Here is a 16560-nt window from a genome sequence, read left to right as displayed (position 1 = left end):
GGCTCTTGTTCCTATCACAATCTAGCCCATGGCCCTCTGACAGCACAGGCTAGACAACTGTGGGACTCATCTTTACTTATAAATCAGTACAATGGGCTGTAAGGCCTTCATTCCTACCTCAACACAGAGTGATTTCCACAAGTCCCAGAGAAAACAATGAATGTAGCAAAGAAGTTCAAAGAAGGTTATCACTAGTTTAATTGAGGCAGTTGCACACAGCCCCAGTGAGGTGTGTAAGCCATGTGCTTAATTATGTTCTGTTATTTTAGTAAAGGACACATCATGCAATCTCTAGGACATCTAAGGACAGGAAACCAAGTACAGCCAACTCATGCGGATGCCTGAACTGGACAGTAAGGAACCAAGGCTACTGACTATCACTCATGGCATTACCTGGCCCCTCATCTCTGTTTTTACCCCCATTCAGCTTTTTCTAAGCTTGCTCATGGCTTTCTAGCTATTCCATCACATCATCTTGAATGTGGCTTTAATTATCATCCTAACTCTGACCTTGCAGAATGGCTGCCTACCCCAACTTCTGACTTCTTTTTTGTGGGGCCCATCCTAACTCTTCATCTCTATGTAGCTGAGACCAAGAGGGTGTTAGTACTCTCATAACCTCCCAGGTGTGTGTGTATATGTGTATATGTATCTGTAATAGAGAAATATCTGATACCTCTGGAGGATGTTACCAACAATCAACTTATCAAGAGTGATTGATACACCATATTTTGTTTATCCATTCATCTCTGATGGACTCTTGGGTTGCTTCCATCTTTTGCCAGTTATGAATAATGCCGCGTGTTCTGACTGAGTCTCTGCTTTCAGTTCTCTTGGCTATACTAAAGTGGAATCAACAGATCACATGGTACTTCTATGTTTAACTTTTTGAAGCACTAAGTATTATCATCATCCCAATTATCAGATGAGGAAACAGAGGCACAGGGAGGGAGATAACATGTCCAAGGTCATATAGCTCAGTTACTGGATCTCTCTCGTCAAAGTCTGTGAAGATTTTCTTTCCAAAATTTTTCCTGTAGCTTTGTAGTTTAGTTAGCTATAGAAATCCTGGTCTCTTCTTTACTTCTGCTATCTGAATTGTCACATTTCATTTTCTCTCCATTTACCAAGTAAATATTGAATGTTTTACCAATCCAGGTAGGTAACTAATTGCAAAGAATTTGGGTGGGAGCTGATGACAGGCAAACAACTAAAAAATACAAGTGTGATTCTGCAGAAAACATGGAGGGAGAAACAAAGAACAAAGGACAGAATACATTAATTTTCATAGGTGAAATATTACAAGAGATTGTTAAAGCAGTCTTTCCTTGACGTTGTGTCTCTTAAGCTTGCTTTTTCCTTTTCATTCCTAAAGGAGTCATCAATTCATGATCAGATTTTTATAAACGCCTTTCTTACCTTGAAGGAATCTCCTTCCCATCTAGAATGTTCTGTATTTCCCTGCTAGCTTGCATCACTGCTCAATTCATATGGGACTATTCTGCCTAAGGATCTGTAATTTCCCACTCAATGTCCAAGGCCTTCTTCATGCTACTTCCACAATTTATTTAATCCCGTATCCTACAACTTTGAGACAAGACCTCCATTATTCCACCCATGAATAAACAATCTCCCTTGGGTATCATTCTAATTCACCCTGCTGTGCTTTTATACTTTTTTGACATACTGGGATTAATCAATTTTCAATATATGCCCTTTAATCCCCAAAACTCTGAGATAAAGTGGTGATGTGGGAAGGACAGAGAAAAGGGTCTCTTTTAATAGATCTTGAGATGGGAGATAATTTGAGTGGATGAATATAAATCATTCTCTATTGTACTAGGCTTTGGGAAAGTCCCACTTTTCAGAACCATAACTGATCACCAACTTCATGTTTCACATACCACTACTGTTCTGTATTTATCAGATGTGGGAACAGCTAGCTGGGTGTAGCCAAATGAACTATAAAGGAGCTATGGCAGCCTGGATAAAGCTAGCTTTGGTGTAAAATTGCCTTTATATTCAAGTACCAAAAAGCCACAATCCCATTTGATGGTGTCAAGGAAGCACTACTTGGTTTTTTTTTTAAAGTGTGATATGGTACTGAGGCTTTACTTTTTTTTTTACATAAAAACCTTTTATCTTTTTAAAAAATAATTTATTTTTAATTGTGGTAAAATATACATAATATAAAAATAATTTTAACCATTTTGAGTAGACAATTCTTTGATATTAAGTACAATACTACATAACATTCACCATTATTTCAAGACTATTTTCTTCATCCCATATCAAAACTCATACTCATTTAACAATAATACCCTCTTCCCCTCCCCCCTGGAAACCACTATTCTACTTTCTGTCTCTGAATTTGCTTATTCTAAGTATTTCATATAAAAGAAATCATAACTTTTGTCCTTTTGTGCCTAGCTTATTTCACTCAACATGAGGTCTTCAAGGTTCATCCATGTTGTAGCATGGTACCAGCAGATCACTTCTTTTGACAGCTGAATAATATTCCATTGCATGGATATATAATATTTTGTTTATCCATTTGTCTTCTGATGGACACTTGGGTTGTTTCTATCTTTTGGCGATAATGAGTAATACTGTGATGAATAGTGATGCACAAAGTCCCTGCTTTTAATTCTTTTAGTTATACCTAAATTTGAGGCACTGCCAAACTGTTTTCCAAAACAGCTGCACCATTTTACATTCCCCCCAACAATGTACAAGTTGGTGTTTCTTCATATCCTCTCCAATACATTTTCAGTTTCTTAAATAGAAGCTATTCTAGAGGGTGTGAAATGGTATCTCATTAAAATTTTAACTTGCATTTCTTTAATGACTAAAGATGTTGAGTATATTCTTATATACTTATCAGCCATTTGAATATCATCCTTGAGGAAACGTGTATTCAAATCCTTAGCCCATTTGTTGTTTGTCTTGCTGCTGTTGAGTTGTAAGAGTTCTTTATACACTCTGTATTTTAAATCCTGATCAGATGTAGTTTTTCAAATATTTTCTCCCATTTTGTAGGTTGACTTTTTAAATTTATTAATTAAAAAAATTAACAACAAACAAAAACATTAACATATCATTCCATTCTACATATATAATCAGTAATTCTTAATATCATCACATAGCTGCATTTGCATTGATTTAGAAAAAGAAATAAAAAGACAACAGAAAAAGAAATAAAACAATAACAGAAAAAAAAGATTATACATACCATAGCCCTTACCCCTCGCTTTCATTTATCACTAGCATTCCAAACTAAATTTATTTTAACATTTGTTCCCCCTATTATTTATTTTTATTCCATATGTTCTACTCGTCTGTTGATATGGTAGATAAAAGGAGCATCAAACACAAGGTTTTCACAATCACAGAGTCACATTGTGAAAGCTATATCACTGTTCAATCATCATCAAGAAACATGGCTACTGGCAAAAACTAAAGGACAAATACTGTATGGTCCCACTGATATGAACCGACATTCGAGAATAAACTTGGAATATGTCATTGGTAACAGAGACCAGCAGGAGTTAGAAACAGGGTAAGATAATGGGTAATTGGAGCTGAAGGGATACAGACTGTGCAACAGGACCAGATACAAAAACTCAAAAATGGACAGCACAATAATACCTAATTGTAATGTAATTATGTTAAAACACTGAATGAAGCTGCATCTGAGCTATAGTTTTTTTTGTTTGTGTCTTTTTTTCTTTTTCCTTTTCTTTTATTATTATTATTATTTTTATTTTTTTCTCTATATTAACATTCTATACCTTTTTCTGTTGTTTTGCTAGTTCTTTTCCTAAATTGATGCAAATGTACTAAGAAATGATGATCATGCATCAATGTGATGATGTTAAGAATTACTGATTGCATATGCAGAATGGAATGATTTCTAAATGTTGTGTTAATTTCTTTTTTTTCTTTAATTAATAAAAAAAAAAAAAAAAAAAAGAAACACGGCTACTGAAACACAGCTTTACATTTTCAGGCAGTTCCCTCTAGCCTCTCTGCCACATCTTAAACAACAAGGTGATATCTACTTAATGTGTAAGAATAACCTCCAGGATAACCTCTCAACTCTGTTTGGAATCTCTCAGCCATTGACACTTTGTCTCATTCACTCTTCCCCCCTTTTGGTCCAGGAGGTTCTCTCAATCCCTTGATGTTAAGTCTCACTCATTCTAGGGTTTTTCTCAATCCCTTGATGCTGAGTCTCAGCTCATTCCAGGATCTCTGTCCCACGTTGCCAGGAAGGTCCACACCCCTGGAAGTCATGTCCCACGCAGAGAGGGGGAGGGTGGTGAGACTGCTTGTTGTGTTGGCTGGAGAGAGAGGCCACATCTGAGCAACAAAAGAGGCTCCCTTGGGGGTGACTCTTAAGCCTAAATTTTAAGTAGACTTGACCTATCCTTTGTGGGGTTAAGTTTCATATGAACAAACCCCAAGACTGGGGGCTCTGCCTATAGCTTTGGTTGTCCACACTGCTTGTGAGAATATCAAGAATTCAATTTGGAGAAGTTGAATTTCTCCCTGTTCTCACTATTCCCCGAAGGTGGCTTTGCAAATACTTTTCCACTCACTCTGTAGGTTGACTTTTGATGTACAAAATGTCCTTTGATACTGTCATTTGATGCACAAAAGTTTTAAATTTTGATGGAGCCTGAATTAATTTTTTGTTGTTGTTGCTTTGCACTTTCAGTATAAAATATAAAAATTCATTGCCTAATGGAAGGTCCTGAAGATTTACTCTATATTTTTCTTAAGTTTTACAGAGTTATCCCTTATATTTAGGTAATTAAACCATTTTGAATTAATTTTTGTGTATGGCAAGAGGTAGGGGACCACATTCATTCTTTTGCATGTGTATTTCCAATTGTCCCAGCAAAATTTGTTGAAGAGACTATCTTTTCCCACTGAATGGAGTTGGTGCCCTTGTGGAAAATCAACTGGCCATAGATGTGTGGATTTATTTCTGGACTTTGAATTTTTTAGGCAGTATGACATGCTAACCATATTAAGTCTTCCAATCCATGAACAGAGGTTCCATTTATGTAGGTCTATTTCTTTCAGCAATGTTTTGTAGTTTTCAATGTACAAGTCTTTCACCTTCTTGATTAAATTTATTTCTAGGTATTTTATTCTTTTAGATGTTATTATAAATGGAATTGCTTTAAAATTTCCTTTTCAGATTGTTAATTACTGATGTAAAGAAACCCAACTGACTTCTGATTGTTTATGTTGCATTATGTAACTTTCCTGAATTTGTTTCTTAGTTCTAGGAGTTTTGTGGTGGATTTTTAAGGATTTTCTATATTTAGGATCAGATCATGTTATCTGTGAATAAGGATAATTTGATTTCCTCCATTCCAATATGGATGTCTTTTATTTCTTTTGCCTGACTGCTCTGATAAAACTTCCAATACAACACTGAATAACAGTGGTGACAGGAGGCAACCCTGTCTTAGTTCCTAATCTCAGAGGGAAAGATTTCATTATTACCATTGATATTTGCTGTGAGTTTTTTATAAATACCCTTTATCATATGGAAAAATTCCTTCTATTACTAGTTTTCTGAGTACTTTTGACATGAAAGAATGTAGGATTTTGTCACACATCTTTTCTGCATCAATTGAGATGATTGTTTTTTTTTTCCCTTTATTTTATTAATGTGGTGATTACACTGATTGATTTTCTTACATTGAACCATCCCTACATTCATGGAATATATCCCACTTGGTCATGGTCTATAATCCTTTTCATGTACTATTGGTTTCAATTTTTTTATATTTTGTTGAGGATTTATGCATCTATATTCGTAGGGATATTGCTCTGTAATGTTCTGTTCTTCTGCTATCTGGCTTGGTATCATGGTAATGCTTCATAGAATTAGTTAGAAAATAATCCCTTCTCTTCTGTTTTTTGGAAGAGTTTGAGAAGGATGGTATTAAACCTTCTTTAAACGTTTGGAAGAATTTAGCAGTGAAACCACCTGGTCCTGGACCTTTCTTTTTGGGGGAGGTTTTTAATTACCGTTTCAGTCTCTTTACTTGTTATAGGTCTGCTGAGATTTTTATTTTTTCTACCATTAGATTAGGTGATCTGTATGTTTCTAGGAATCTTTCCATTACATCTACGTTTTCTGATTTATGGGCATATCATTAATTGTAGTACCCTCTTATAATCCTTTTTATTTCTGTAAGTTTGGTAGTTATGCTATGAGTCTTTATCTCTTAACATATGCTGATAGATATACTGAAAGTTTACAGATGAAATTATATGATAATTTAATTTAAAATAATCTGGAGGCTGACAGTCAGAGATGAGTGGTGGTATATATAAAACAAGATTGGCCATGTGTTAATAATCGTTAAAGCTGTAGGATGCATATGGGAGTTCATGATATTATTTTCTCTACTTCTGTATTTGGGTGAAATTTTTCAAAGTAAATAGTTATTTAAAAAAAAAAAAGCATTATCTCTACCATTGTTGCATTTTCTCCTAGCACATCAAAGCCAGGGCATATTTTACATGGGTTAATTTTCATTTGGGCAAAAAAGATAAACCCTTAAATGGTCAAGGAATAACTTCATTTTTGGAATATAGATAGCTTCACTTGGTCATTGGAAAACAGATCTTGGACCACTTTCTATACCTGGCCAGCAAATTTCCCTGTTATCTTGAAAAGCAAGGTCTCCATAACACACTGTGGAGCATAAATGCTCCATGAGAGAAAGTCCCATGTGTGTTTATTCACTAATGATTGAGCACAATGCCTGGCTCATAATAAGTACTTAATAAATTATCATTTGTATGAAAAAAAATCTACAGAATAACAAGTCAGAGGAGAGCAGGGCAACAGTGTCTGAGGAAGGGGAACAGCAAAACAATCCTTGGGAAAGCTTTCTAGGAATCTAAATGATCTATTCTACTATGGGCTCTACATGGGCCTTCCTCTTAGGGCTCAGCAGATGTTGTGAGCGGGGCGAGAGTGAGACAAAAGAAACATACCTGGTACAGAGGAACAATCCCCCTTCTCCTTAACATTTCTATATATATCAAAGTCCATCAGCCAAGGGCAGAGCTAGCATTTAAACTCAGGTTCTCTGATGCCCTTTTCCAGCTGGTCTAAAGCAGTTCATTCCTGTGGTACCCAGCCTGCCTGGTTTTCAGTTCATCAGTGCTATGTTTTGCTGATGTCTCTAGCTATACCACCTATCAAAAATCCTTGAGACCAAATGAAAAGAGGTTTTCTCTCTGGAAATCTAAGCCCTATGATCTACCAGTGTAGAGTCTCTGAGAAGTATTTAAGGTTCACAGTTCTGTTCTCAAAGCAGTATTAGAGAACTATCAAATTTTGCTACTCTGCATACATGAAAGTTCACTCAATAGGCTGGGTTTCTCTCCAAAACTGGAGGGAGACTTATTCTTTTTTTTCCTCCTCTGGGGTAAGTGTCTGGCCCTTTGCTGAGAGAGCCCATTTATATGGTAATTGTCTAAGGGAAGGACATCTGCTAGAAGACAAATAATAAAAGTCTAAGGAGCTCACTCTTGTAGAAGTAGGTAAGAAGAGCCTAGAACTGGGCAGAAAAAGGTATCTTGGGTTACTATTCGTTTTACAAAAATATTTTACCTGATTTATTATAACACCCCAAAAATACAGGAAGGGGATTCCATGGTACAGACAAAATAACAGTATGCTGATAACATGATTTCTAATACAAAGGTAAGCACTAACCATGCTATTTATATAAACTAGTTATCCAACATTATCGAGATTTAAAACTGTTAACTGTTAAAAAGTAGCTTGTAAGCACTGTGGGTTTGAGTTTACTTCCCTCTTTCTTACCTATTTCCAACTAGGAAATCCACAACGTATTTTTTCAAGCAATAGAGGTGAGCGTCCACAAGGCCTGTGTGGAAGCGTATTCTAGGATGCCTGCAAAGAGAATAAAAAAGAAGGAACTCACAAGCAGGTAACACGGATCCATCCTATCATCCGGTTCTGGGCATTAGAAAGTTTATAAAGTGTCAGGGTCATGATGCTGATGACCCCTACATTCAGGAGATGAGGATGGTGGACACCAGCTTTGATCCTACCACATAAAAGGTCTTGTCTCCAGAAACCAGATCTCACATTCTATAAGCCCTTTAAGCAACCAAATAAATTAAACCAAAATTGGTGAGCCATCAAATCACTGACATACCACTTTCATATATTTCATCACAAAATCTTACCCGGAATTCTTATTACTAACATTTTCCTCCTTTCCCCCAACTGCTCTGCTTCCTGCCAGTTATGCACTAGCTATGATTTCACTCACTTCCAGGTTCTGGCATGTATTACTCAATCTTCTTAGAACACCCTTATCTCCTCTACTCTTATTCATCCATCAGACTCAATCCAGATATACTTCCTCCAGGAATCCTTCACGGACAACCCAAGTCCGTGCTCCATGAGGTGCCTATCTTTATCAGATCATTTCTCACATAACTGTCTGTCTGTTTCTCTCCAACTAGATACAGTTCATAGAGGGCAGTGATTCATCTTTATAAAGCTTTAGCCTTAGCATTGCGCCTCACACTGAAAAATCAATCAATAAATAGGTGAATAAACAAAGGGAAGTATAAATTATCACCTTAGGTGAAGGCACTTGCCTATTTGCTGTCTATTTCAGTTAGCCATTTTTGGTTTCAGCATTAAAAAAAAATGACATGCTTGCAATGTCCAAGGTCATTTTATTTATTAAAATCGAACAGGTAGAAGAGAGGATGGAAGGAACAGGCTGAAAAATAAAGACGCTAATCTTAGTTGTCATCTTTCTTCTACTTTGTGTTGCTTTACTTTGACTGGTTTATTTAGAGACACCCAGAAAGTAGTAATTTATCAAATAAATTATGATGTACCTCTCTGGGCTCCCACTCCTTTTGGGGAGGGAGGGAAAAAATGTTTTCAAATGAGCAATAAAAGAGTCAGATACTTGGGATCTCAAACCCCTAACAAACTACCCGAGCAAGCCAATTAATGTATACAATGAAAGTGAAATAAAAAGTAGAAGGTACCTTCCAATCCTAACTTTCTGGGTTCTTGAGTATAAGAAATTGCTCAGGAAACAGATTTTAGCAAATGTGAGTGGCTGCCTCCTTGTGGTGCCAGGGTTTCATCTAAAGCCTGTACCCTGACAATTCTCTTCCAGATCTAACCAGTTTAGAAATTGGCAAATGCTATGGACTCCTGTTCGGACCCTTGGCTTAAAAATTTTTTCAATTATTCAATACACTCTATATTACATAATCCTACTACCCTTGAAGTAGATATATTACTTTTTTTTTATACAGCTGAGATCAATTTGTATTATGCGATCAGAAAAGGAACAAGTTAAAGTTTGAATAATCATCTTCTAAACTGTTATCAATCGCTAGTAATATGGCACTAACATTCGTATAGCACTTTACAGTTCATAAATGCTTTTTCAGCTTCCCATTCTCATTCTATAAAATTAGTAAAACAAAAAATTCTCCCATTTTTAAGAAAAAATGTTGCAAAAATTTAACTGGTATACTTGAGGCTAGAGATTTGGCTGGCTATGTCCAAATTTGGAATGCAATAGAAGAACAGAGATGATGATTTAGATATATTTTTCTTCCCTTTCAGATAAAATTAGTAGTGAATGCAGATCTTGGAACTGGGAACTAATGGCATTTAAATGCCCAAGAAAGGGTGGTTTTTAAATTTATTTAATTTTGTTTTTGAATGACATCCGAAACAAACATTGATATTTTAAAACAAAACAACTCAGACACCAGTGGAATCTGGATAACTGGCTTATTTGGGGTCAGAATGATGTTTGGAGTGTGTACAGGGCAAATGTAAGAAATTAATAAATAGAAATGAATACAACATTTAGATATAGTTTAGTTTTATGTTTTAAGAAAATAATTTCCCAATTATAGAAAAAAGTTCATTGCAATAAAAAATATGAAACACTACAGGAATCCATTCAATGATGAATAAAAATAAAAGCGCAAAGAAATGGTATTAAAAATTTTAACCTTCAAAGTTTGAAAGATCTTTGAAATGCCCCCATGGATTTTTTTCTTCTTTTTGTTAACATACAAATACTTGAAAATGCTTTGAAAAAGTCTATTATAAGAAAAAGAAAAGGGGGTGGAGAAGAAAAGACCTTAGAAAAGTAGAACAGATAATGGACAAATACATCAAAGTCTAGGAACTCTAGGACAATATAAGCCATCAGGAACACAAAGATTATCTTTGGGTTTTTAAAAATTTTTTTTATTAATTAAAAAATAAAGAAACAAAATAAAACAACATACATAATCAATAATTCACAATATCATCACTTTGTTGCGTATTCATCATTTCTTAGAACATTTGCATTAATTTATAAAAAGAAATAGAAAGACAATAGAAAAAGAAATAAAACGAACACAGGAAAGAAAAAAAAAAGATTATACCTACCATGCCCCTTACCCCTCGCTTTCATTTATCACTAGCATTTCAAACTAAATTTATTTTACCATTTGTTCCCCCTATTATTTATTTTTATTCCATATGTTCTACTCATCTGTTGACAAGGAGGATAAAAGGAGCATCAGACACAAGGGTTTCACAATCACACAGTCACATTGTGACAGCTGTATCATTATTCAATATCCTCAAGAAACATGGCTACTGGAACACAGCTCTACATTTTCAGGCAGTTCCCTCTAGCCTCTCCATTACGTCTTGAATAACAAGATGATATCTACTTGATGCATAAGAATAACCTCCAGGATAACCTCTCGATTCTGTTTGGAATCTCTCAGCCATTGACACTTTGTCTCATTTCCCTCTTCTCCCTTTTGGTCAAGGTTTTCTCAATCCCTTGATGCTAAGTCTGAGCTCATTCTAGGGTTTTTCTCAATCCCTTGATGCTGAGTCTCCGTTCATTCCAAGATCTCTGTCCCATGTTGCCAGGAAGGTCCACACCCCTGGGAGTCATGTCCCACATAGAGAGGGGGAGGGTAGTGAGACTGCTCATTGTGTTGGCTGGAGAGAGGGGCCACATCTGAGCAACAAAAGAGGCTCTCCTGGGGGTGACTCTTAGGCCTAAATTTTAAGTAGACTTGACCTATCCTTTGCGGGGTTAAGTTTCATATGAAAAACCCCAAGACTGGGGGCTCTGCCTATAGCTTTGGTTGTCCACACTGCTTGTGAGGATATCAAGAATTCAACTTGGGGAAGTTGAATCTCTCCCCGTTCTCACTACTCCCCGAAGAGGGCTTTGCAGATACTTTTTCACTCACTGATCGAATCACTTTGGGATTCACTGGGGCATCACTCTGGACAAACCAGCAAAATCTGATGTCCTACCTGAGATTCCAAGTACTTATGGCGTTGAATCAAACTATCTACATAAGTTATATTAGGAACTGCACTAGTCAAAATATAAATTTTGTAACAAATAAACATTTTTTGCTTTAGTCTCACACAGAAGGTGACATTTTAAAATATTATTTACCATCTATTTTCAGTACGCTGCAATAATGACATTCCTTTGTTCTTCCTCATGCAAAAACATTTTTAAAATTGTACCTTATACATTTCACTATTATAACACACTCCAGGCATTCCTAGATTATACCATCTCAATCTTTAACATCTCTCTTTCTTTCTGATTTCATTTATGCCCCAGCCTTCCTCCCTCTATCATTCTCACATGCAGCTTCATTCAGTGTTCTAACATAATTGTATTACAGTTAGGTAGTATTTATTGTGCTGTCCATTTCTGAGTTTTTGTATCCAGTCCTGTTGCACAGTCTGTATCCCTTCAGCTCCAATTACCCAATATCTTACCCTATTTCTATCTCCTGATGGTCTCTGTTACCAATGAAATATTCCAAGTTTATTCACTAATGTCAGTTCATATCAGTGAGACCATACAGTATTTGTCCTTTAGTTTTTGGCTAGTCCCACTCAGCATAATGTTCTCAAGGTCCATCCATGTTGTTACATACTTCATAAGTTTATTCTGTCTTAAAGCTGCATAATATTCCATTGTATGTATATACCACAGTTTGTTTAGCCACTCTTCTGTTCATGAACATTTTGGCTGTTTCCATGTCCTTGCAATTGTAAATAATGCTGCTATAAACATTGGTGTGCAAATGTCCGCTTGTGTCTTTGCCCTTATGTCCTCTGAGTAGATACCTAGCAATGGTATTGCTGGGTCATATGGCAATTCTATATTCAGCTTTTTGAGGAACCGCCAAACTGCCTTCCACAGTGGTTGCAACATTTGACATTCCCACCAACAGTGGATAAGTGTGCCTCTTTCACTGCATCCTCTCCAGCACTTGTCATTTTCTGTTTTGTTGATAATGGCCATTCTGGTGGGTGTGAGATGATAGCTCATTGTGGTTTTGATTTGCATTTCTCTAATGGCCAGGGACATTGAGCATTTCTTCAAGTGCCTTTTGGCCATTTGTATTTCCTCTTCTGAGAAGTGTTTGTTCAAGTCTTTTTCTCATTTTGTAATTGGATTGGCTGTCTTTTTGTTGTTGAGTTGAACAATCTCTTTATAAATTCTGGATACTAGACCTTTATCTGATATGTCGTTTCCAAATATTGTCTCCCATTGCATAGGCTGTCTTTTTACTTTCTTGATGAAGTTCTTTGATGCACAAAAGTGTTTAATTTTGAGGAGCTCCCATTTATTTCTTTCTTTCTTCAGTGCTCTTGCTTTAGGTGTAAGGTCTATAAAACCGCCTCCAATTATAAGATTTATAAGATATTTCCCTACATTTTCCTCTAACTGTTTCATGATCTTAGACCTAATGTTTAGATCTTTGATCGATTTTGAGTTAACTTTTGTATAGGGTGTGAGATACGGGTCCTCTTTCATTCTTTTGCATATAGATATCCAGTTCTCTAGGCACCATTTATTGAAGAGACTGTTCTGTCCCAAGTGAGTTGGCATGACTGCCTTATCAAAGATCAAATGTCCATAGATGAGAGGGTCTATATCTGAGCATTTTATTCAATTCCATTGGTCAATATGTCTATCCTTATGCCAGTACCATGCAGTTTTGACCACCGTGGCTTCATAATATGCCTTAAAGTCAGGCAGCGTGAGACCTCCAGTTTTGTTTTTTTTCCTCAAGATGCTTTTAGCAATTCAGGGCACCCTGCCCTTCCAGATAAATTTGCTTATTGTTTTTTCTATTTCTGAAAAGGAAGTTGTTGGGATTTTGATTGGTATTGCGTTGAATCTGTAAATCAATTTAGGCAGAATTGACATCTTAACCATATTTAGTCTTTCAATCCATGAACAGGGTATGCCCTCCCATCTATTTAGGTCTTCTGTCATTTCTTTTAACAGTTTCTTGCAGTTTTCTTTGTATAGGTCTTTTGTCTCTTTAGTTAAATTTATTTCTAAGCATTTTATTCTTTTAGTTGCAATTGTAAATGGAATTCATTTCTTGATTTCCTCCTCAGATTGTTCATTACTAGTGTATAGAAACACTACAGATTTTTGAATGTTGATCTTGTAACCTGCCACTTTGCTGTACTCATTTATTAGCTCTAGTAGTTTTGCTGTGGATTTTTCAGGGTTTTCGACATATAATATCAATCATCTGCAAACACTGATAGTTTTACTTCTTCCTTTCCAATTTTGATGCTTTGTATTTCTTTTTCTTGTCTAATTGCTCTGGCTAGAACTTCCAACACAATGTTGAATAACAGTGGTGACAGTGGACATCCTTGTCTTGTTCCTGATCTTAGGGGGTAAGTTTTCAGTTTTTCCCCATTGAGGATGGTATTAGCTGTGGATTTTTCATATATTCCCTTTATCATTTTAAGGAAGTTCCCTTGTATTCCTATCCTTTGAAGTGTTTTCAACAGGAAAGGATGTTGAATTTTGTCAAATGCCTTCTCTGCATCAATTGAGATGATCATGTGATTTTTCTGCTTTGATTTGTTGATATGGTGTATTATATTAATTGATTTTCTTATGTTGAACCATCCTTGCATACCTGGGATGAATCCTACTTGGTCATGATGTATAATTCTTTTAATGTGTTGCTGGATTCAATTTGCTAGAGTTTTGTTGAGGATTTTTGCATCTATATTCATTACAGAGATTGGTCTGTAGTTTTCTTTTTTTGTAATATTTTTCCTGGTTTTGGTATGAGGGTGATGTTGGCTTCATAGAATGAATTAGGTGGCTTCCCTCCAAATCAATTTTTTTGAAGAGTTTGAGCAGGATTGGTACTAATTCTTTCTGGAATGTTTGGTAGAATTCACATGTGAAGCTGTCTGGTCCTGGACTTTTCTTTTTGGCAAGCTTTTTAATGACTGATTCAATTTCTTTACTTGTGATTGGTTAGTTGAGGTCATCTATTTCTTCTCGAGTCAAAGTAGGTTGTTCATGCCTTTCTAGGAAGTTGTCCATTTCATCTACATTGTTGTATTCATTAGCGTAAAGTTGTTCATAGTATCCTGTTATTACTTCCTTTATTTCTGTGAGGTCAGTGGTTATGTCTCCTCTTCCATTTCTGATCTTATTTATTTGCATCCTCTCTCTTCTTTTTGTCAGTCTTGCTAAGGGCCCATCAATCTTATTGATTTTCTCATAGAACAAACTTATGGTTTTATTGATTTTCTCAATTGTTTTCATGTTCTCAATTTCATTTATTTCTGCTCTAATCTTTGTTATTTCTTTCCTTTTGCTTGCTTTGGGGTTGGTTTGCTGTTCTTTCTCCAGTTCTTCCAAGTGGACAGTTAATTCCTGAATTTTTGTCCTTTCTTCTTTTTTTGACATAGACATTTAGGGCAATAAATTTCCCTCTTAGCACTGCCTTTGCTGCATCCGTTAAGTTTTGATATGTTGTGTTTTCATTTTCCTTTGCCTCCAGATGATTTACTGATTTCTCTTATAATTTCTTCCTTGACCCGCTGGTTGTTTAAGAGCGTGTTGTTGAGCCTCCACATATTTGTGAATTTTCTGGCGCTCTGCCTATTATTGATTTCCAACTTCATTCCTTTATGAGCTGAGAAAGTGTTGTGTATAATTCCAATCTTTTCAAATTTGTTGAGACTTGCTTTGTGACCCAGCATATGGTCTATCTTTGAGAATGATCCATGAGCACTTGAGAAAAAGGTGTATCCTGCTGTTGTGGGGTGTAATGTCCTATAAATGTCTGTTAAGTCTAGCTCATTTATTGTAATATTCAAATTCCCTGTTTCTTTACTGATCCTCTGTCTAGATGTTCTGTCCATTGATGACAGTGGGGAATTGAAGTCTCCAACTATTATGGTAGATTGTCTATTTCCCTTTTTAGTATTTGCAGTGTATTCCTCACGTATTTTGGGGCATTCTGATTCGGTGCGTAAATATTTATGATTGTTATGTCTTCTTGTTGAATTGTTCCTTTTATTAGTAGATAGTATCCTTCTTTGTCTCTTTTAACTGTTTTACATTTGAAGTCTAATTTGTTGGATATTAGTATAGCTACTCCTGCTCTTTTCTGGTTGTTATTTGCATGGAATATATTTTCCCAACCTTTCAATTTCAACCTATGTTTATCTTTGGGTTGAAGATGTGTTTCCTGTAGACAGCATATAGATGGATCCTGTTTTTTAATCCATTCTGCCAGTCTATGTTTTTTGATTGGGGAGTTCAACCCTTTAACATTTAGTGCTATTACTGTACGGGTAGTACTTTCTTCTACCATTTTGACATCTGTATTTTATATGTCATAACTAATTTTTCCTTCTTTTTCCACTCTTCTCCACACCTATCTCTTCTGTCTTTTCGTATCTGTCTCTAGTGCTCCCTTTAGTATTTCTTGCAAGCTGGTCTCTTGGTAACAAATTCTATCAGTGATTTTTTATCTGAAAATGTTTTAATTTCTCCCTCATTTTTGAAGGATAATTTTGCTGAGTATAGAATTCTTGGTTGGCAGTTTTTCTCTTTTAGTAATTTAAATATGTCATCCCACTGTCTTCTTGCCTCCATGGTTTCTGCTGAGAAATCTACACATAGTCTTATTGGGTTTCCCTTGTATGTGATGGATTGCTTTTCTCTGGCTGCTTGCAAGATCCTCTCTTTCTCTTTGACCTCTGACATTCTGACTAGTAAGTGTCTTGTAGAATGTCTATTTGGATCTATTCTCTTTGGGGTACACTGCACTTCTTGGATCTGTAATTTTAATTCTTTTGGAAGAGTTGGGAAATTTTCAGTGATAATTTCTTCCATTAGTTTTTCTCCTCCTTTTCCCTTCTCTTTTCCTTCTGGGACACCCACAACATGTATGTTTGTGTGCTTCATATTATCATTCAATTCCCTGAGTCCCTGCTCATATTTTTCCATTTTTTCCCCTATAGTTTCTGTTTCTTGTCAGATTTCAGATGTTCCGTCCTCCAGTTCACTAATTCTAACCTCTGTCTCTTGAAATCTACCATTGTAGGTTTCCATTGTTTTTTTAATCTCTTCTACTGTACCTTTCATTCCCATAAGTTCTGTGGTTTGTTTTTTC

The 16560-nt window shown here is 35.9% G+C and overlaps 1 protein-coding gene and 1 long non-coding RNA gene across 2 annotated transcripts in view; one reads left to right on the top strand and one right to left on the bottom strand.

Moving 5' to 3' along the window:
• The window catches only part of EIF2B3 (eukaryotic translation initiation factor 2B subunit gamma), a 210471-nt gene that overhangs the window by 54290 nt on the left and 139621 nt on the right, over positions 1–16560 (bottom strand). The window contains exon 6 of the mRNA XM_077149870.1: positions 7868–7957. Within this exon, the coding sequence (XP_077005985.1) occupies positions 7868–7957 (90 nt within the window). The remainder of the gene's footprint in view (positions 1–7867; positions 7958–16560) is intronic.
• LOC143674331 (uncharacterized) overlaps positions 1–16560 on the top strand; it is a 74926-nt gene that overhangs the window by 27775 nt on the left and 30591 nt on the right. The window contains exon 3 of the long non-coding RNA XR_013170998.1: positions 7882–7994. This is a non-coding gene — a long non-coding RNA (uncharacterized LOC143674331). The remainder of the gene's footprint in view (positions 1–7881; positions 7995–16560) is intronic.

This window comes from Tamandua tetradactyla, chromosome 2, assembly GCF_023851605.1.
Source record: "Tamandua tetradactyla isolate mTamTet1 chromosome 2, mTamTet1.pri, whole genome shotgun sequence".
NCBI lineage: Eukaryota > Metazoa > Chordata > Mammalia > Pilosa > Myrmecophagidae > Tamandua > Tamandua tetradactyla.
The sequence above is the reverse complement of the archived record's forward strand: the minus strand, read 5'-3'. Positions and strand labels throughout refer to the sequence as shown.